The 20700-nt window shown below is 46.4% G+C and overlaps 2 protein-coding genes across 2 annotated transcripts in view; one reads left to right on the top strand and one right to left on the bottom strand.

Annotated features, from left to right (window-relative positions):
* The first annotated feature begins 2172 nt into the window (after positions 1–2172).
* On the top strand, positions 2173–5345 carry LOC130391878 (ELL-associated factor 1-like). The gene is made up of 7 exons (XM_056602201.1): positions 2173–2265; positions 2804–2813; positions 3051–3145; positions 3421–3557; positions 3862–4034; positions 4542–4778; positions 4961–5345. The coding sequence occupies exons 1-7, from the start codon at positions 2173–2175 to the stop codon at positions 5008–5010; spliced, it is 795 nt and encodes a 264-aa protein (XP_056458176.1). The 3' UTR covers positions 5011–5345.
* A 2661-nt stretch (positions 5346–8006) lies between these two features.
* The window catches only part of bmper (BMP binding endothelial regulator), a 22795-nt gene continuing 10101 nt past the window's right edge, over positions 8007–20700 (bottom strand). Inside the window, exons 3-16 of the mRNA XM_056603120.1 lie at positions 20522–20621; positions 18439–18521; positions 17014–17104; positions 16674–16756; positions 15630–15729; positions 15207–15316; positions 14622–14756; positions 14315–14419; positions 11150–11195; positions 10661–10827; positions 10185–10386; positions 9518–9860; positions 8972–9102; positions 8007–8198 (exon numbers count right to left, since the gene is read on the bottom strand). Coding sequence (XP_056459095.1) covers positions 8017–8198; positions 8972–9102; positions 9518–9860; positions 10185–10386; positions 10661–10827; positions 11150–11195; positions 14315–14419; positions 14622–14756; positions 15207–15316; positions 15630–15729; positions 16674–16756; positions 17014–17104; positions 18439–18521; positions 20522–20621 — 1878 coding nt within the window. The 3' untranslated portion in view covers positions 8007–8016. The remainder of the gene's footprint in view (positions 8199–8971; positions 9103–9517; positions 9861–10184; positions 10387–10660; positions 10828–11149; positions 11196–14314; positions 14420–14621; positions 14757–15206; positions 15317–15629; positions 15730–16673; positions 16757–17013; positions 17105–18438; positions 18522–20521; positions 20622–20700) is intronic.

Genomic DNA, 20700 nt, shown 5'->3' with positions numbered 1-20700 from the left:
TACCGCGGCAACCCTATTGCCTTTCCTTCTCCATCCAAATCATTCTGCTATCCTTTGTTGCAACCGTCTTCCCCTTCATCAGTTACTGTGGGTTCCTCAAAGTTCTTCCGAGATCCTTCTCAGGTCAGCATGTACTGGCATCTACTCATGACCGTTGTATGCCTTCAGCAACCCATGTCCTTGGATGCTGCAGGTCTTGTCCATCGGGGCTGCAGGTCCTCCCCGTTTGTATTTTTCTTCTCAAATATACTTCAGACCATTAGAGTACGAGACAAAAACCCTCTCGGGTGACAGCGAAGGAGAACCAAACCCTCTGACATAGCCTTTAAAAAAGTATTATTTTCACTGGCCTGCCTATCCCCTCGGAATGCCATTTCAATTCAGCTTCAATAAGCAGAGCACAGGTGTATCGCATAACTACTTAATTAGCTAAAATGACTTATTAAAACATTTTAAAGGGGATTCATGAAAACAACACTTTTCCTTGGATTTGGGGTGTTGCTTTGGGTCACTGGTGCTTCCACACGCATACAAACTTTGAAATAAGTCTGTACAGGATTTTTTGAGTGGGATGTGCATTTCTGAAAGTATCCCTCCTATAGTTACCAAACAACAACATCACTTCTCCTCCATGCTGTGGTTCACTCTGACAGCTAATTTGTATGCAACGGACAGCAGCTCAGTTGCATTAAAGCTACAGACACCAGAAACAGCATATTCTGAAGGGACTGAAACAGAGGGGAATAGTGGTAGGCAGGATTTTTGTTCCTCAAAGCTTCAAAAACATGTTGTCTGGAACTCGTATACTATTTTTACTTGTTGGGAAAACACCACAATGTGTCTCCTTGAATACAGTTACCATGGGTAACTTTATCCGCCAATAAGACGTTTTAGTTGCAATAGCTGTGCTTGAATTAGAGAGGGAGTGATCCATGATACAAGACAGCTAGATGGTTATGTAGCAAAAAAACATGTAATACCTTGAAAAAGTCCACATCTCTCGGTGAGAAGTCACAGGCATATATAAAGATGTTGCGATCCTCTTCCAGCAGAGGAAAAATGCATGTTTCCTACGCCACAACCAGCCTCCAACAGCACCAGCCTTTGAGACTCAAACTGAAAAAATAGAAAGAATAAAACGACATATAAAACTCGCTTGGACTTGTTTGTGAATCACCAAATCAATAAAGGCTACTTCATCCATTAATACCTCTCTGCACAACTTCAGTTCTTCAAAGTCCTGCGTAGTCCAATGTCTGTCCTTGGGGCAGCAGTAGCTCAGGTGGTAGAGCGGGTTGGCTGGTAACCTGTTGTTGGTTCGATCCCCGGCTTCACCAAGCAGAGTGTCGAGGTGTCTTTGACAAAGCACCTAACCCTGACTGATGTCGCCATGTGATGTCGAATCCAGACATCCTGCTGATGCTGGAACAGACTTCCAACTCTCCAGCAGAAGCGCCCCAAGGCCATGAAATGCACCGAGCGGGAAAAAATGATGATGATGGTGATGAAATGAGTAGTGTATCTTTTACAGAATAAGTCCCAGTTTTTCTGTGCTTCCTTTTCTAATTTCATCTGCTTGAATTCTGAGACCAGAATCTTGTCAATGGGGAGCTTATGCGACTCTGCTTGGCTCAGTGACATGTCTAAGTTGCTGTTGATCTCAACCTGGGGTTTATCGAAAATAGACTGTTCTTCAGTGGATACATGATCGCTTGTAAAACACTATATTTCCGATTCCATGTCGGATAGTTCGTTTTTTTTAACGCCTGACACTGTATCAATCAGTGGTCAGACTCAGCACCAAAAGCAGTGTATACAACATGAGCCCACCATGTCCGTCCCATATATTCTTCAGCGTCGGGTTTCTCACAATCCGTCTGGTTCATTTATCTCTAAAAAAGATTCAATCTTTCGGATGTGTAATGTAATGTGTTGTTAATTTGTAATCATGTAATCAATGTTAAATAAAGTTAATAAGTAAAATCTTAAAACAATGTTTTCGCACACTGTCGGAAGTATTTCGTAGCAGGAACCAAACAGGAATCAGATGCTCGCCGCAGTTCGTCATTGGGCTTACCAGGGCGCCTCTGCTGTGTTCACTTTGCATAAACAAATTCTGTACATGTTCAGTGATTTTAAACCTATGTAAGTTTTGACCATATAATAGAAGCAATGAACGGAACTACAAATCCGCTTTTGGATAAAGAGGAGCATGTGATGAAGCTTGGAGAGAGCTTTGAGAAGAAGCCCAAATCGAACATTCCAGCAGACCTTATAGCAAGGATGTAAGAATTTTTTTTCTTTTTTTTTAATCAAAAAAAGAACTGTTCGGTGCATTTTTTTCGGCCTTTTTACTCCTTCGGCCGAACATTTTCGGTGGCCGAATATTCGGTGCATCCCTAGTTAATTCATCTGTTGATGTCTTAAATGATCATCACAAAAACTAGGAAGTGATTAGCAAACTCTGATTAGCAAACTCTGGTTTTTTAAATCACGCATGGAAATGTACATCAAAAAAATTGTTGCATCGGGATGCATCGATAATCGCTTCAGAATCGATTCGTTGACCTCATAATCCGAATCGTGAGGTGCCAAGAGATTCCCACCCCTACCAAATACCCTGCCCTTTCCCTCGATTATCTGTCTTCCTGCGGTGAGTCTCTCCCAATCAAATAGTCTTTGGTTGTACTTCCCGAGTAGTGCGGTGCTACAAGGGTTGTTTTCGGCATAGTATTGGCCCTGGGCATTTGTGCACAGGGCCCAATTGTCCCATGATCTACCAATGCTCCTATCAAAAATGAAGACATTGTTGTGCACGGGGTGGGTCATAGTAATGCTGACATCAAGCCTACTGCTAAAATGTAAACCATCAAGAATTGCGGCATTACAATTACAATTTCCAAATAAGCAATCTTCTTTCTACACATTGCGTTTGTAGACGTATTAGTACTCTGAAAGGGGAAGAAAAAGCAGACATGACATGCAATTTTCCCCACACCTGTATGTAGCAACAATTTAGAGGCCTGTTTTGATGCTTTTGTGTACTACAGATGATTTCAAACCAGCTTCTATCGACACCAGCTACAAGGGAGAATTGCAGGTCGGAAAGGGGGATGAAGTTACCATAACGTTGCCACATATTCCAGTAAGAACATCCTCTTTTTCTTTTTTTGACGCAACAACCCTCTAAACAACTAAATTCAATGTCAGAAACTACAAACCCATTGCAAACCTATAACAAGCATGCGTCACAATATGTTATACGTTGGCTGTAATTTCTCATTTTGAAAGGAAAAAAAGTAACACATGCAGCATCCCATCTAGGGATGAAACATCTGTCTTTGATACTCAGTAATGGGCAACAATGAAATGTATGACATGGTATATTAAGCTTAAATTATGTATCATACTTAACCCAAGGGCTCCACACCCCCCATGACGGTGTTCAAAGGGAACAAGCGGCCCTACCAGAAGGACTGTGTCTTCATCATCAACCACGACACGGGGGAGTTTGTGCTGGAGAAGCTCATCAGTAGCATCCAGGTCAAGAAAACCAGGTGAGCGGGCAGATAGCCCCCATGGGGAATACAAAGGCAAGGTAGCCTCGTAGCCATTTGGGAACTCTGGTTTATTTCTAATCCACAAAGGCTGAGACATGATTAGCAAATGGCGCATACACGTTGGAACTCACAAGAGAGTTCCAACGTTGGAACTCACCAGATAGCTCCCTCCACTGATTGTCAAATATCCTAAACACTTACATACAGCTTTGGGGGTTTGGGACACATGTAAGCAGTGGAGGAATCTCTTTACCATGGCGCTTTACATGGGTGTCTGTCTGGCTGTGCATGGTGGTTTTAGGGCAGAGGGCAGCAGTAAGATACAGGCCCGTATTGAGCAGCAGTCGGTGCGGTCCAACCAGCCCAGCTCCCACTTCCGGGCCCCCACCAAGCCTTGGGCTGGAGTTAAGACCTCCCCCTCCCCCTCTAAGGACAACCCCTCTCCAGAGCCCCAGCTGGATGACATCAAGAGAGGTGAGGACCCTCGGCCAAAGGCATCGTCAATTTGAAAGGTCCCTTAATTCTCCACCGGGCGTGCGGCTGATAAGTCATTGCAAGCCATCACGCAAAACCTATCCACTGCGGACATCACAAGCAGGATTGTCCACCAAGATGTATGGTGGCTAGCTGCACTCCAGCCTACCAGCTGGTGGCAGCCCGAAGTTGGGGAAACCCTGTGATCAAGTAGGGGCTCTTTGATGACACTCTAGGTAGGGCTGGACAATATGGCCAAAATGTATATCAGCATATACTTTTTCATGGCAGAATATATCGGGATTATTATTAATATTGATTTATGGTCCACCCCTTACTCTTGTGAAATGTTGTCCCTGTTGGTTAATCAATAACTATCAAGATCATTGATGCCGGAGCGATGGATTACCCTGCCTCGGTTTTGGGTTAAAAGTTGGTTCTGATGCTGGCTCTCGCGCTCTGTCTCTCCCTCCCTCCCTCTCCCTGACTGGGCCCCGCTATGGGCAGAGCTGCGTGCGGAGGTGGAGGTCATTGAGCAAATGAGCAGCAGTGGCAGCAGCTCCTCGTCGGACTCGGCCAGCGGCGACGACAGCTCCAGCAGTGACGGTGAACACGACGCACAACCTCCGTCCGCGCCATTACCACAGCCACCGCCCCACCCCCACGCCTCCCCCAACCCAAACCCGCTGGCCAACGGGGCCCCTGACCGGCAGCAGGGCACCAACCAGCTCATGAGCACACTCCGTGAGTCCGATATGGAGGGCGGGCTGTGGGTACTTTGTATTACCTGATGTGAAACAAGATGGGAGTATTGGGTTTCTCGGGGGATGTGCTTTACGGAGTAAGAAAGTGCTTCCATAACTTATGAAAAACTAACTGAGAGATTTGTGACGTCTTCAAATGCATTCTGTTTCCTGTCTTTGCAGGAAATGATCTGAAGCCCAGTGAATCAGGCAGCGACAGCGATGATGATTGAAGTTATAGCCCCGCCCCCACCTTATCTCTTTTCAACTGTAACGCCAGTTCCATTATTCCAATGCTGTGGTAACAGACTTTTATTTTATTTAGTATTCCCCTCAAAGCTGGCCTACTTGGATATTTTACAGTGTATTTTTTACTACATGTATATTTTTTGCTTTGTATGAAAGAGAAAAGACAGTCTAGAAGATTATCATTTTAAGGTTTTTAAGTGTGCCCTTTGTGGCCCCCTACCTCCCTCTGATCCAGAGAACCTCAAAGGTGTAATACTAATTATGCCTTCAGTTGATAGGAAATGTCTAGGCATAGCACACTTAAATGTATTGCTGTGACGAAGATGCTCTGTTAACAGGAGTTCATTTTATAAAGGGGCATGCAAAAATCAAGCCTTCTGCCATTTGGAAATTGATCACATTTTCAAATGTAGAAAATGTCCATTTGAAAATATTACAAACCAGCGAAAAACACAGAAAATAGGCTTTAGAGACGACCTGAACCTAAAAGAGAGAGATTAGAATCGCTGAACACCTGATACCGTATGAATCGGTCTCTGAAATGAATGTTTCCACGGTGGACATCTGAGCTCTGTGGTCGCCCCCTCCTGAAGCCTGTCCCAGCCCACTCTGAAGCACTTTCCATTTGTTTTCCCCTTTTGTACTTTCAACCACCAAGGAAGCTATAAACTATGCTAGGCCTGAAATAGCGACACGACCCTCTGCCATACCAAACAACAAGAGCCTCCCTGGTGGTAGAATTGGTTTCAAAGCATGTTCAACAAGTATTCTTTCTGTTTGTCTCGGTTCGACTAATGTTCTGCCTGTAAGTGTTGTTTGTTATAGGTTTTCTATGACGTCAAATGTCCACTTATATATCTGGAGTTCCGTAAAAAAAACGCAGTGTTCGTTTATTAAGTCATCGTTGAATTCAGAGGGATTGAAGTGATTCTCCCTTTGGCTCTTAACCAAACTGAGTTTGTTCATCCACTGAGCTGAGTGAAACAGTAGGCTACACACACACATCCGTCCTCCACCAGTCTAAATCCTTCTGTCCATTTTAATCTCACAACAGTAACGTTTTTTCATGGCAAGCGAAGAACAATGTAAGAGAAGGAGTCCAAAGTATTCAGGTTCAGAAAACATATATGTAACGATGAACAGATATTAACAATCAAACTACGGCACATAAAGCAAGTATGAGCTACCTAAACTAACAAACCGGTATTGTCTTTCAATGGTCGTCTCATTCTTACAACTTGGATTGGGACTCAAATTTAGTTCTTTCAAAAGTAAATTCAACTGCAGGTAGTAGCCAGTCATGATTTAGACTTTAGCTTTTTTAACACCTTGTAACTAGGTTAACATGTAGACACTTTACTGTCCCTTACTGTTTGTCTGTGATTTCAAAACATTGTTTGTTGACCTCTTGTATTGTGTATTATACTTTTTGAATTGTATTAAGAGTTTGCCTCAATTTCAATAATGTGTTGCGTCTGTTAGGTGTACGGGCAGTCTTGCACCGTCGTCTTGTCTACTGGAAGCTGCACAGTACAACCACTGCCCTCTGGTGGTAGACTGTAGGAACTGCAAAACATTTCCTAAGCCAAGGGAGTTTAAATACTTCGATAATTAATTCAGTGGAAGATGAATGGCAAGAATAATAAGAACAGATGATCTCATGATGTGATAACACATTGAAAATCTGGACTGAAATACAAGCCTACAACAAGTTTATAATTTGATTCCCAGACAAATCGTAATTATTCTGATTAAAATAGCAATCAATGAAATCCTTTCAGATTTCCAAAAGTGACTGACCCGAATCTTATTTTTAAATATAGAGGGGCTCCTTAGAATGGTGAATATTTGGGTTTAAATAAAAAAGTAGCTTACACAGACAAAAAAAAACGAAAAAAGGAGACAAAGTGTGAAGGAAGACAGAACGGTGATATTCGATGAATGGTTATATTGCTGGTCTTAAATAAGAATAGCTTGAATTCAAGTGATGCGGGTGCCTGGCGGAGCACGCTCCAATTACCAATGATAGAAAACACCCTGGACACTGAGTACAACACATTACAGTACGTTATCCCTGCTGCAGCGCCACCGCCAACTCACAGTTGGACACATTTCTCTTCAAACGGTCAACACAAAAAAAGTACACGAGAAATACATAAATAAGCTTTTTTTTCCCTTTAAATCATTTATAGCACAATTTATATTTATGATTCTGAAATACTTGATTGATATATAAATTAACAAAGTCAACAAACAAAATAATTATAACAAAAATAATACAAAAACGGCTGACTGGCTTTGATATAAATCTGGTTGATGTGCGGTATTGAAACGAGACCCCGAGGGAGGGGGCGTCCGAATGCGTCGCACTTTGGAACCCCTGCGGTGCAACGTGGTCGCCTGTTTCAGTGTCCATCCATGATGACTGAATGAGCGGTAAGGCAGCCCTGCTGGCTCACAGCAAAGAGTCCACCGGGCACAGCTCTCTTCCTGAGGGTTTATGGCAGCTTGCTTTCCCCGTCGGCGTCCCGTTCTCCGGTCATCACGCAAGGGACCCTGAGTTTTATATTTATCTTTCTTTCTTGTCGGAAGCTTTCCGTCTCGATACACGTTACAGGACAGCGAAGTGACAACCCTCCGTCGCGAGTCGCGACTACCACCGGCAATTGCGCAAGAGTCGCCCCCTTGTGTTTGTGTCATCGCAGTACAAGTGGTGCTGGGGGGGGGGGTCAATTTCTCCCTATTCTCTCCACAGCATCTCTCTCCACAGTCTCTATCCATGATAGCACCATGAACCATCCTCCAAATAAAGGGGGGCGGGGGATTTTATTTGGACCCTGAGTATTTTCCTCCCTGTGAATCAAACGTCACATGTCAACCTGCTGTCCCTCTCCAACCCCGCCCTCCCTCTGAAACTGACTCTCCCTGAAACGTCCCCCCCCCACCCCCCACCCCCCCCCCCGGCCCCTCTCCCCTCGGGCCCACTAGGGTCACCGTCCTGGGCAGGAGGTGGGCTTGATGCAGCGTCCCTGGAACAGCACCAGGTTGGCGGGGCAGTGGCAGCCCGCCACGCAGGGCCTGTGGCACGGCCCGATCTCGTTCCAGTTGTCGCAGGTCTTGGTGCAGCCCGGGCCGCACGTGTCGTAGACGGCGCCGTACTTGCACTGGGTGGCTGTAGAGAGGGAGAGGAACAGGACGTGTTAGAAATGACAAAGCCATGGTTCCAACTTCCTTTGTTCTTGGTGACCATGACGCGATGACCAGACATGTTGTCCAGGAGAGGGCAGGGCTCGCTGTGTCTCGGTTTAGGAGCCTACAGGTTGGGTTGCGGACATCAGGGGGATGGAACTCAGAGCCTTCGGGCCGGACAGTTAGGCACCCTCGCCACTCCATTATCCTTCCTAGGATTTCCACTCCCGCCGATAGGGGGGGTGATGAGAAACTCATTTGCACGAATGGATGAACCTTTCAGAAGGGGTTGTAATAAGAGTGTTTCTACAGTAGTCTACACGTGTAGATTTTGAACCTGTACAGACAATATTTCACAGTTTACTAGTGCTGACTTTCGCAGTTAATAGCCAATTACGTGCTGAGAGATCCCAGCCTTCAGCAACATGTTCGAATCAACAATAGAAGCTAAGCACCATGGCCCATTCACACAGATCTAAGCTGGTCTGCTACCAGACTTTAAATAATTTGTTTATTATTTATTTATTTGTGAGACTAGCATTCTCCAAATAGAATGGTCCGATGTTCCCTCATTTTATCCCTGAAACAGAGTCATTGCACGGCGCGCGTTTTAAGCAGTTCTCTCTTATATATGAAAGTAGCAGAGCGTGGTGGTACCCCTTCAAAGCCTGATTCCCTCTCTGCAGCCAGAGGACCAATGACTGGCTGGGATGCGTTCATTCAGGGCTATGTATGGTGGACGGCTCTGTCACTCACCCATACAGGCGGCCTCAGGTTTCCAGAGGGCGGGGACCCCCTCCCTCTCACAGGCCCGGCTGTACGCTAGGAAGGACTCACAGTAGCAGTTCTTATGCACCGGACACTCACACATGTCTGTGACACAGGACCTACAGGAGGAGGAAGAGGACAAACAGAACGACCCTGAGAAGAGGACAGGCACTGTGTTGTTGAACTGAAGTCACACTCCAGTTTGTGTGTGTGTTTGTTAACTGGTTTTATTATAATATTTTAAATTGCAATAACATCTATGTTATAACACTTTACGAGTTTAACGAGTGTTTTAACTTTCCCTTATTTTTAAACCCCTCCCCTTTATTTTTTTTGCATTCAAGTGTATAACGATATGCTTGTAAGTTTCAATGTTTGATTTCCAAGCAACGGCCTGGCCCTGTGCGTTCCCGTGGTATCAATAAAGTTATCTCTAGCTTCCCACCCGAACAGAGGCCTCTCCCCGCCCCCCCCCCCCCCCCCCCAGCACAGACAGCCCCAGCGGCTAGCCCACCGCCCAGCAGCGCCCCCTACCTGTAGAAGGTGGAGAAGTCCACCGCGCGGTGGCACCGCTGGAACTCCCAGGCCTTGAGCTTCTGGCACTCGCGGTGCGCGCGGAACTTGACCCGCACGCTGCCGGGGCACAGCAGGGGGGCGGGGCGCCGCGCGGCCTGCTGGGCGCCGCACACCTCGTTGCCCTCCACGCGCCACGACTCGGCGAAGGCGTCCACGTCGAACTTGAACTGCCCGTCGCCGCCCGTGGTGTCGTCCCTCTTCTGCCCGTTGTAGTTGCCGCACAGGCCGCAGAGCCGGCCCCTCAGGTGGGGCGCCGCCACCACCTCCACGAAGCTGTCCCCGTCCCACGTGATCTCCAGGCCTGCAGAGGGGGGGGGGGGGAACCGTCACGGGTGGTAGTTGGAATGGAAATTGTGTTTTCATGTGCATGTAATAATCCATTGGTTGGTTATTAACGGGCAGGACAGTGTGAAGGCGACCCGGTGGGCTGGTGTGGTGGCTCAGGGGTCGGACCTCCAGCCGGGAGGTGTCCCGGGGGTTGTGTGGTAATTCACTATTGAACCATTAAGTGAATCGCTGTTTCATTATCGTTCTATTATGTTGAAGGGAACCCGTTCTTATCCATCGTTGTATAACACTGTATAAACAGTGGTGTACAAGCACACCATGACCTTCTCCTCCTGACCTGCGATGGTGGTGAGCTTCAGCAGGTACCCGTCCAGGTCGATGTGCACCCCGGGCCCGTGGTAGGGCAGGGAGATGCGCGAGCCGTTCCTGCGCACCGTGAGGTGCTGGTGGAGGCTGAGGCTCAGGCCGGCCAGCCGCAGCTCCACCGACTGGGTCCAGGAGAAGGAGCGCGTCCTGCGGGCGTCGTTACGCACCAGGACCTGGGGGGGACGGTCACAACTCGATGAGGATCAAGCTTCACACACGTTAACAAACACCTGGCATCTGTATGGACCGGACGTGATCGGTACCTTCGATGTCTCCGCCACTTTCATCTGATTGGCTTAACGACATTAATGTGATATTGACGGGCCGCATTCCAAATCATAATGCTAGTGAAAGCGTGGCGGTCTCGGAGCACCGGGAGAGGGGTATTCAAATCAGCTCCGGTATGGCCCCGACATGAGGCCCCTCAATCTGCCAGAGCAGTCGTACCGTGAAGCTGGAGTCAGGGCTGTTGATGTTGTTGTTCCCCAGGCTGCCAGAGGTGGCGCTGCCACAGTCGCGGGTCAGCACGTACTGACACGTCCCCTGGAAGTTGAACGTGCGCCCGTCAAATGTGTTGTAGTGAGGGTCTCCAAACACTGTGCACACACCAGGCTCTGTAGGGAGCGAGAGATAGGGTCAGAAACACACACACACACACACATATATACATACATACACACACAAATATATATATATATATACACATATAGAAACCAAGAGAGATGAATACGGATATATATGAAGAAAGACGTTTTTTAAGTAAAATCCGGGCCCACGCTGCTATGTCCTATATGCAAAAACATCACTGCTGATGATGTCATGACAATGTAACATTGTATTAATATCGTTATCGGAAAAGTGACATTACCCACAATTGATCACATGGTTTACAGGAAGGGGAGGGCGGGGCAGGAAATTACTTAATGACTTACTCACTTTCAGTGCAAACAGGACAGCAGCCCGTTCGGTTAAGGATCTTATTCTGGGAGAGATGAGAGAGAGTCACGATGTTAGGCAAAGGGGGAGGAGATGGAGAGATGAGAGAGAGACAATGTTCGGCAAAGGGGGAGGGAAGAGAGAGATAGAGAGATGAGAGAGAGACAATGTTCGGCAAAGGGGGAGGGAAGAGAGAGATAGAGAGATGAGAGAGAGACAATGTTCGGCAAAGGGGGAGGGAAGAGAGGGAGAGGGAGACGAGAGAGAGATACAATGTTAGGCAAAGGGGGAGGGAAGTGAGAGAGAGGGAGACAATGTTCGGCAAAGGGGGAGGGAAGAGAGGGAGAGAGAGACAAGAGAGAGATACAATGTGAGGCAAATGAGGGAAGGGAGGGAAGAGCGCGAGAAAGGAGAGACACAATGTTAGACATAGGAGACAGAAGGAGTTAGAAAGAGGATAGAACCCAAGTGAAGGGGAGAGACACAGAGGCACAGTGACAGCTGTAGGAGAGCAGGGAGACCTACAGACAGTCCCAGATACAGACGGTATGCCCACTGTTAGATGTATAATGATCGAGAGATGCAGGGTAAAGAGACCGGATAGGATAGTAGAGGTTATTTTGCTCGCTGTCATAAAGGAACACATAAATCGTTTCTTATCAACCATTAACCTCTGAGAAACAGAAGCATGCGTGTGTATGTGTGGGGTATTTCGATGTGTGTAGTAGGTTTGTGTGTGTGTGTCTGTATGACATTGGGTGTGTGTGTGTGTGTGTCTGTATGTCAGTGTGTGTGCGTGTGTGTGTGTCTGTATATCAGTGTGTGTGTGTGTGTGTCTGTCTGTCTGTCTGTATGTCAGTGTGTGTGTGTGTGTGTGTGTGTGTGTGTGTGTGTGTTGGGAGGGTCAAATGTTTCAACTGATCAGAGAACTCTTTCACCCACTCTCCTTTTGCCCGAGGGAATCACTTCACACAGACTGTCATCACGCCCCCCCCCCCCCCCCCCCCCACCACACACACACGCACACACACACACGCTACACTCTCCCCAGACACACACTGCAGCACTGCCGCCACAACACACAGGTCCCTCTCTCTTTGAAGAGTGCAGAGAGAGATACAGACAGAGAATGGGAGAGAGAGAGAGAATGAGAGGGATACATAGAATGAGAGAGAGCGAGAGGGAGAGAGAGAGAGATTGGCTTGCATGGGACTAAATATAGGGCCCGTGGTCTTTGCTGTCAATCAAACCCCCAGCAGACAAAAGAGTGTAAGGAGACACAGTGTCTCCACAGAGACCAACTGTGTGTGTGTGAGTGTGTGTGTGTGTGTGTGTGTGTGTACGGTTGTGTGTTAGGGGGAACGGGACGGATCCAGGATTGACATTTGTGCTTGCGAGTCACACCATGGTAAGCCTGTAATGACAACCTGGGACACGGTATGTATAGATGTGTGTGTGTGTGTGTGTGTGTGTGTGTGTGTGTGTGTGTGTGTGTGTGTGTGTGTGTGTGTGTGTGTGTGTGTGTGTGTGTGTGTGTGTGTGTGTGTGTGTGTGTGTGTGTGTGTGTGTGTGTGTGTGTGGGGGGAGGGGGGGGGGTTAAAAATGTGCAAGAGCAAGTGCACATTTGTATATGAGAGTGTGTATGTGTCTGTGTGTGAATAAATAACCTTCACTTTTAACCCTGTTTCATCACTGTTCTTTTAAAGCTATTTATTTTCTACAGCATGAATCAAAGTCGTAGTTTTTACCTGTTATTTATTACAAGACTTTGTTGCACACTCAATTCTGATGATGGCCAATTCTGACATTCAGCAGTCCATTATTTCTGATTAGTAGACCACTGTTATGTATGAACAGACTGTATTTCCAAAAGTGGAATCAAACAGATACATTTTCTTCAAGCAGAACCAATAAAATCACTACAATATTGTTATAGCATTTTATGTGATTGATATCTTTATTAAGTAGCCGTGTAATAAGTGTACTAATGTATAGCAAGCTGGTCATAATCGCGAAATAGACCCCTTCAGGCTGAGGATTATCCCTTACATATTTCATACAAATATAAAGCAATATTTATCTAAAAGTTACATATTTCTGTACACAAAATACACAAAAAAATATTATTTTTGTATTTTTGGTTAAAAATTCAGCATAGTCATAGTCACTTTTCTTTCGCTGCCGAGTATAATTCTGTTTTCCCCGTCGCCCAATAGAGGGCCCTCTCCACCATGGACCTGCCCAGCAGCCTAGTCTGACCCCGACCGCTGACAACAGGTGAGGTGGCGTGGGGGGAGGGGGGTTAGCAGAGGTACGCGTGTGAACGCCAAAGCAGCCGACGGCGGCTTTGATAGAGTGACCACCGGAGCCTGCTAGAATGACAAAAATCCACTCTGTAACGCGGCGGCGACAGGTGAACGCAGCCTGAACCCGCTCACCTCCGACCTCTCTCAACACGCCTGCCTGTCATTACTGGCCAGGGTGATGGGGACGGTTTGAAGTAGAGGTGTCGGCTGATGTTATCGATGTGATGGAGTAAGATAGTAAGAGCGGATTACATGTGAATTACGTGTGTTGAACAAAGTTTGTAAACTCGATTTTAAAACGCTCTGTTTTATATGTGAGAGCGCTTCACGTATAACACAGAGAGTTGTGATTTCACAACTCTCTGTGTTCTGTGTGATTTCACAGTTGTCGTTTGTTACTGGAGGGCGGTTGAATCAGGTGTGTGCGTGTCACATGCCCCGTGTGTCAGGGGAAGAGGACGGAATAAGTCAGGGAGCGTAAAGTGGGTGTTCGTCACAGAAACAGGTTCATTACAGTTTGTGAGGCGGTGCCGTTCAGAAAACGTGCAGAAAACGATTCTGCTTGTGTTGTACAACGTGTAAGGATTGCGACAGAGAGCATAGATCACACAAGTGTAGAAACAGAGAAGTATGAGAAAGAGAAAGGAGAACAGGCTTCTGATTTATAAGGCCATTCAGGAGAGAGGGGGAGAGACCTTTTAAGGAAGCTGAATATAGTGAAAAACACCTTTGTACCATATTATAGCCCTTTCACACATGCATCTCCCATATGAGCCGATTCTCCGGAGATGATCCGGAGTTCTTGTGTGAAAGGCCTGTCAGGGTCTACAACAACCAGGAGAAGAAGCAATTGGCTCACCGACGGGCAGCTGGTGATGGGCACACAGTGCTTGGGCTGACACTCGATGTTGCCCTGGACACAGGCACACAGGGTGCAGTTGGCAGAGGACCACATGTCTCCTTCCTGTAGGGGGAGGAGAGGATGACTTAAGACGGCCTCTGTTGTTCACTGTGTCAACCATCCATCCTTCCATCCATAGCAGCTAGCTCTCATCTTTCTATCCATCTGAGCACCTATCCCTCCCTCCCTCCCTCCCTCCCTCCCTCCCTCCCTCCCTCCCTCCCTCCCTCATCATTCCCACCACCCATCCTTCACTCGGTCTCACCCTGTAGATCTTGTTCCGGACCCGGCAGTATTTCACTTCCTCCACCTTCACATAGGACAGGCACTCGTCGCAGCACTGGTCGCCCTGGCAACTGCCTGGCCGCGAGCAGTGCTTCTTGCACACCACAGTGGAATCCTGGGTAATGCACGGACCATGGAGAGAGAGAGGGGGGAGAGGGTTAAAGGTCAACCACCCCGGATACATTGTAGGTCATACAAGTGAAAGCTTAAAACGATGGTGTACTAGCCAATAGGGAAATTATTGAAATAAAACAAAATGATATATTATTTTCAAATATTACGTATTTATTGGAGATATTTGTTTGTTAATGTATTTAAGTTACTTTGTGTGTTTCTCTATGTTTCATTTGTGCATCAATATATATATGCATACATCATATATTAACACTTACTATTATTATAAATACAATCAATATATGTAGTGGGATCTATTATCCAGATAACATTGAAGGATGGGTTGGGTAGATCGGGAGAGCGCCAGTATAAAACCCACTGGTTTGACTCCCACTGGCAAAGCTTCAACCCTGGGACCCATGAGTCAGACCCTCCGGGGGGGGGGGGGTACCTTGCAGATGCAGGTGGTGCAGTTGTCGTTCCTGAAGGAGGTGTTGTTCTCATAGACCTCGCTGTGAAACAAGCAGCTCCCCTGAGACAGATCAAACACCTTCCTCTGACCTGGGGGGGAGGGGGGGAGGGGGGAGAGAGGGAGAGAAAAAGTGTTGTTCATGTGTCATACTGTAACGATACTGTATAGGATACGATAATGTCTAAAATAAAGAGATACATTCTGGTATATGTTACGTGTGTTTTTGCTAGCATTAGTGTGGATGTGTGTTTGAAGCCTTTATGTGTATGTGTGTGTGTGTGTGTGTGTGTGTGTGTGTGTGTGTGTGTGTGTGTGTGTGTGTGTGTGTGTGTGTGTGTGTGTGTGTGTGTGTGTGTGTGTGTGTGTGTGTGTGTGTGTGTGTGTGTGTGTGTGTGGCCTCACCGAGACATCGGGGGCAGCACTGTCCTGGTGGGGTGTGGGTGAGGTGGGCGGGGCAAGAAAGAACCGGACACGCCTCCCTCATGCACAGAGTCCGTCCGCCCTGCGACCAAACACCAGAGAACAACAACTATTACATAACTGTAACCAAAAACCAGAGAAGAAGAACTATTGCATAACTGTAACAAAACGGGGGAGAAGTAGGAGGGGGGGGAGAAGTTAAAACTATTGTACAACAGTACATAATAGTACAACAGTAAGTAGAAGGGCCGGGGCTAAAGAGAAAAGTCTAGATCATTGTGTTCTCGGGCCATCAGAGGTGTCAGGAAGTCTCCTACATTTCATTCTGAGGCAGCTACCTTAAATCCACTCAAAACCAAAAACACAGCGACACATTCATCCAACCAGGTCGTTGCTCAACATTTTGTTTGTGTGTGTGTGTGTGTGTGTGTGTGTGTGTGTGTGTGTGTGTGTGTGTGTGTGTGTGTGTGTGTGTGTGTGTGTGTGTGTGTGTGTGTGTGTGTGCGCCCCTATTAACGGGCCAACGGGCCAGTCTCCGAGGTGTGAAGGTGTTAATGGCACCAGCGTGTTTATGGACGACGCTCAAAAGTTTGTTTACAATGGAGAGAGTGCAAGAAAATAATTAGCCACGGAAAAAGAGAGAGAGAGAGAGAGAGAGAGAGAGAGAGAGAGAGAGAGAGAGAGAGAGAGAGAGAGAGAGAGAGAGAGAGAGAGAGAGAGAGAGAGAGAGGCTACTCATTTGGTGTGGTAGCTCCCAGAAACACAAAATCGAACATAATAAAAGTGAACATTGTGGGGGTGACGCGAGTGCAATATAGTTGTCTATGTTTGCTTATTGGCGGTGGTAACTGTAACTGTTTGTATGTTAAAGTGTGCAGGCAAGCGAGTGTGCGTCTTTGTTTGGTTGCATGCATGGACTGGTGGATGTGCATCTCTGGCTATGTGTGCACACATGCATGCATCTGTGTATGAATATATGTATAGAATGAGTGGTGTGTGTGTGTGTGTGTGTGCCTGAGAACTCACCGTACAAGTGCATTTGATGCAGGGTTTGCCTTCAGGGCTGAACTCTTCCTTCTCCTTGTACAGACGACCCTCAAATATACAGCCTGCAGGAGACAGCACAGAGGTCACAGAGATCTGAGGCAGCTGTTTTCAATAGGAGCAGACTGTAATGTACAATAAACTATTTTAAAATACATGTTCTCATCTTTCAACCATTAATCTTGAGTGTATGATCATATTGATATCATGTGTATCACTATTGTTAAAGGTAAAAGCGATTTAGCCTTCATAATCATATCCCACAGCCCAACATTACCCTAGTATGTTACAGTCATAGGACTGAGCGTGTGGGGGTACTCACTAGGGCAGGTCGGGCAGCACTTCTTGGGGTGTATTTTGGGGTTCCTGCAGTGAACTACACACTGCACCTCCGCCTCTGTGACGACACCTTCCTGTCAGAACCAGGACATCCACAGAGACGTTAAAAGCCATATTTCAACTAGGCTTGAGGTGCTCGATACTTAACAGTGGGCTGTCTAAATGAAATGTTGTGAGGCCGCTGGATTTGCGAGATAACGATCAAGCAAGAACCCATCCCGCCAGGCTTCAAGTTATGCATTGTCCAAACCACCAGTGGTTTTGACCAATCTGCGTCATACGAGGAACTACATTATCTACGTCAGGGGTCAGCAACCTTTTCAACATGCGGTGCTAGTTTGACATTTTCTCGTTAATGACTGTGCCTTGAGCAACAATGTATTAAATATTAAGCTGAATTATGACACAGCGACCAAAAAGATTTCCGGAAGACCTGGAATTGTATTATTTCCATACAATCCACAATCATGCATCAACATTTGAACGTTTTTTTTTAGTTGTTATATTTGCTACTTGGGCTTACAAATTATAATTACATATATCCCATCTTAAAACAAGACTTTCAGAAATTCAGAAAATTTGCACTGTGAGAAATTTAAAAAACAAGAATAGATGAGAATGTTGGAACCATCCACATCAATATCTTTAAGACATGTACAGCTTTGCAAAACCATGTGAAGGCGATGCAAACAGGCGACTTGCAACAATATTTTAAAATTTTTCTTCTCCATTGATCCCATTTCGGAACACTGCTTTCAGTAAGTAATTTTATCATATTTGCACTGGGAGGAAATGCCCAAAACAGAATAAAGTGCTGCCTATTGTGTGGTGAAATCTTTTAATAATAATAATATATATACATATGTATATGTATATATATATTTTTTTTAAGTGTGCCAATGATTATGCTGCAACGTGCCAGTGGTGGCACGCGTGCCTAGGGTTGCCGACCCCTGATCTACGTGGTACAAAACCGTTATCAAGAATGACTTCCCAGATGGTACTGTGTAAGCTTCTGGCATGTCAAATGTCCAGCAGACAGAAAGTAGCTGGGTCCTAAACTTCGATAACAGTTATTCAGGGTTAGGGTCAATTTGACCCCAAACATAAACAATGTCATTGAATGTGACGACAACAGCAGGGGTAGGCTAACACAACGTGTTCAGCATTAGGCCAACTAGCTCACAGCTGAGTGGGGCTAAAGGACGCAGGAACCATGAAAACAGGAGAGCAGCCACTAACCTTTTACACACACACACACACACACACACACACACACACACACACACACACACACACACACACACACACACACACACACACACAGAAACGTAAAACTATACCCAATTTTCAAACACATAGATGTAGGGGAAACACATAGACACGTATACAGAATACAAACACAGACCTGACATCTTCTGGTCATGCAGGGCTTAGTGGCGCTTGTCCAGGATGCAGAACTGTTATAATGTCTCCCCTCCAACTGGCAACCTGAGAGAGAGACAAAGAGAGAGAGAGAGAGAGAGAGAGAGAGAGAGAGAGAGAGAGAGAGAGAGAGAGAGAGAGAGAGAGAGAGAGAGAGAGAGAGACAAAGAGAGAGAGAGAGAGAGAGAGAGAGAGAGAGAGAGAGAGAGAGAGAGAGAGAGAGAGAGAGAGAGAGAAAAACGGTCTTTGTTAGCAGTTCTCCTAGTGTTGGTTTATGGCTTCATGGAAGCAGGAAGCCATTGGGGAGCACTAAACTAACACGGTAGCTCGCTGTGAGTGTCTGTGTGTGCTTGTGTGCGTACATTATTGCTGACACAAGTTTCACCTCGACCAGTAAACCTGGATCGTTTGGACGGCAAAACAAGCTGAAGCACCATTATCAATAGTGTAGCATCGTCAATCAGCACCTAGTCCCACACACACATTCACACATTCACACACACACACACGCCATCACACACACCTATGCACACACCAACACACACACCCCCATGAACACACACTCACACCCGCTCGTACGCACACACACACACACACACACACTAACACACACAGACACACACACACACACACACACACACACTAACACACACAGACACACACACACACACACACACACACACACACACACACACACACACACACACACACACACACACACACACACACACACACACCCTGCTCAGCCCCCATGTCAGTGCTAAATGAATAGCCTATTCATTACATCACAGTTACAGTAAGTGGCTGGAGATCAATGTTAAACTTTCCATAAGAGGAAATTGAATCACTTGAATTGATCTGCTGTTTCTATGTGCTTCTGGAACTGTAAGCCAATACTTCTGATGTCGGAGGCAAGACAGACCTGGCAAGAATAGAGGAGAGTACAGTACAGAGAAAAGTAGACTAGACTGTCAGGTACTGTCAATCCATACTTTTCATTGCCTTACACCTCAATCCTACCACGTGCCAGTGTGTTATAGTTTTGAAACAACGTATAGAAACATTGTACAAATACGTTTCAATACAGAGAAAAAAGCATTTCACAGAAATGTTTCATAGAAACTGCTCTTATAATTGAACAGTGTTGTTACTAGACTCTTCCACAGGATTGCATTATGGGAGTAGACAGGAATGGGTTTTTGAAGAACAGACCCATTTGCGGGAACGACTCTCGGTAAATAGAAATACGTTAGAACGACCTATAACGACATTAACAGATTCACAAAAAAACTCTCTCTCTCCTTTCCCAGGCACTGATGCGATGCCACCGACGCCCAATCAAAACCGCACTCTGGGGAACAATAGGGAAACTGAGAGGGGTTGCCGTGGTGACGCGGGGCTTTCTGGGGCCATTTTGAACCCGTTTGCCCCTCTCTTAATGAAGTGTTGCGCTGTAAAAACACAGCACCGCAAAACAAGACGGACCGCTCCCAGCTGTCCCCAGACTAACCAACGCTGCTGCGTGTGTGTGTGTGCGTGTGACTGCATATATGTTATGTGTGTGCGTGTGTCTGTGTGTCTGTATGTGTGCATGGGTCTATGTGTGTATGTCAAGAGAGAGGGGAAAGGAGAGGAGAAGGAGGAGAGGAGAGGGAGGCCTATCTTATAAAAACCTTCTGAGGCCTGTAAACCCCCATTCCCAACCTCACTGCTGTGTATGTGTGTATGTGTGTGTGTGTGTGTGTGTGTGTGTGTGCGTGTGTGTGTTTGTGTGTTTGTTGGTGGCCATTCCTGCGCCTGTATATCTGTTTATGTGCATAGGCAAGCAGATGACTTCACCTGTCTATTTCCTGCATTTCTGTGTTTGTGTGGTGTGTGTCTGTGTCTGTGTGTGTTTTTGTAGTTGTTTGTGTGTGTGTGTGTGTGTGTGTGTGTGTGTGTGTGTGTGTGTGTGTGTGTGTGTGTGTGTGTGTGTGTGTGTGTGTGTGTGTGTGTGTGTGTGTGTGTGTGTGTGTGTGTGTGTGTGTGTGTGTGTGTGTGTGTGTGTGTGTTTATGAGTGTCTTACCTTTGCATCTCTCACAGCAGGCTCCAGTCTGCTTCACCACCAGGGCACAGTCCTCAGACACCAGGGGACACTTCTCCTGCTTACAGTCCGCCTTCCCCTCCTGGAGAGAGAGACATAGGGAGAGAAACACACAAATCAGTCTGGTAAAAAGTTGTTCACAGATAAAGGATCTCTCTAGT

This window comes from Gadus chalcogrammus, chromosome 11 (assembly GCF_026213295.1).
Source record: "Gadus chalcogrammus isolate NIFS_2021 chromosome 11, NIFS_Gcha_1.0, whole genome shotgun sequence".
NCBI classification, from domain to species: Eukaryota; Metazoa; Chordata; class Actinopteri; order Gadiformes; family Gadidae; genus Gadus; species Gadus chalcogrammus.
Note: the sequence above shows the minus strand (reverse complement) of the source record. Positions and strands in the feature narration are given on the sequence as shown.

Coding starts and splice junctions, on each gene's coding strand:
- LOC130391878 (XM_056602201.1), top strand. CDS start 2,173: ATGAACGGAACTACAAATCCGCTTTTGGATAAAGAGGAGCATGTGATG. Junction 3,146..3,420: donor TAACGTTGCCACATATTCCA/GTAAGAACATCC, acceptor ACTTAACCCAAG/GGCTCCACACCCCCCATGAC. Junction 4,035..4,541: donor GCTGGATGACATCAAGAGAG/GTGAGGACCCTC, acceptor CGCTATGGGCAG/AGCTGCGTGCGGAGGTGGAG.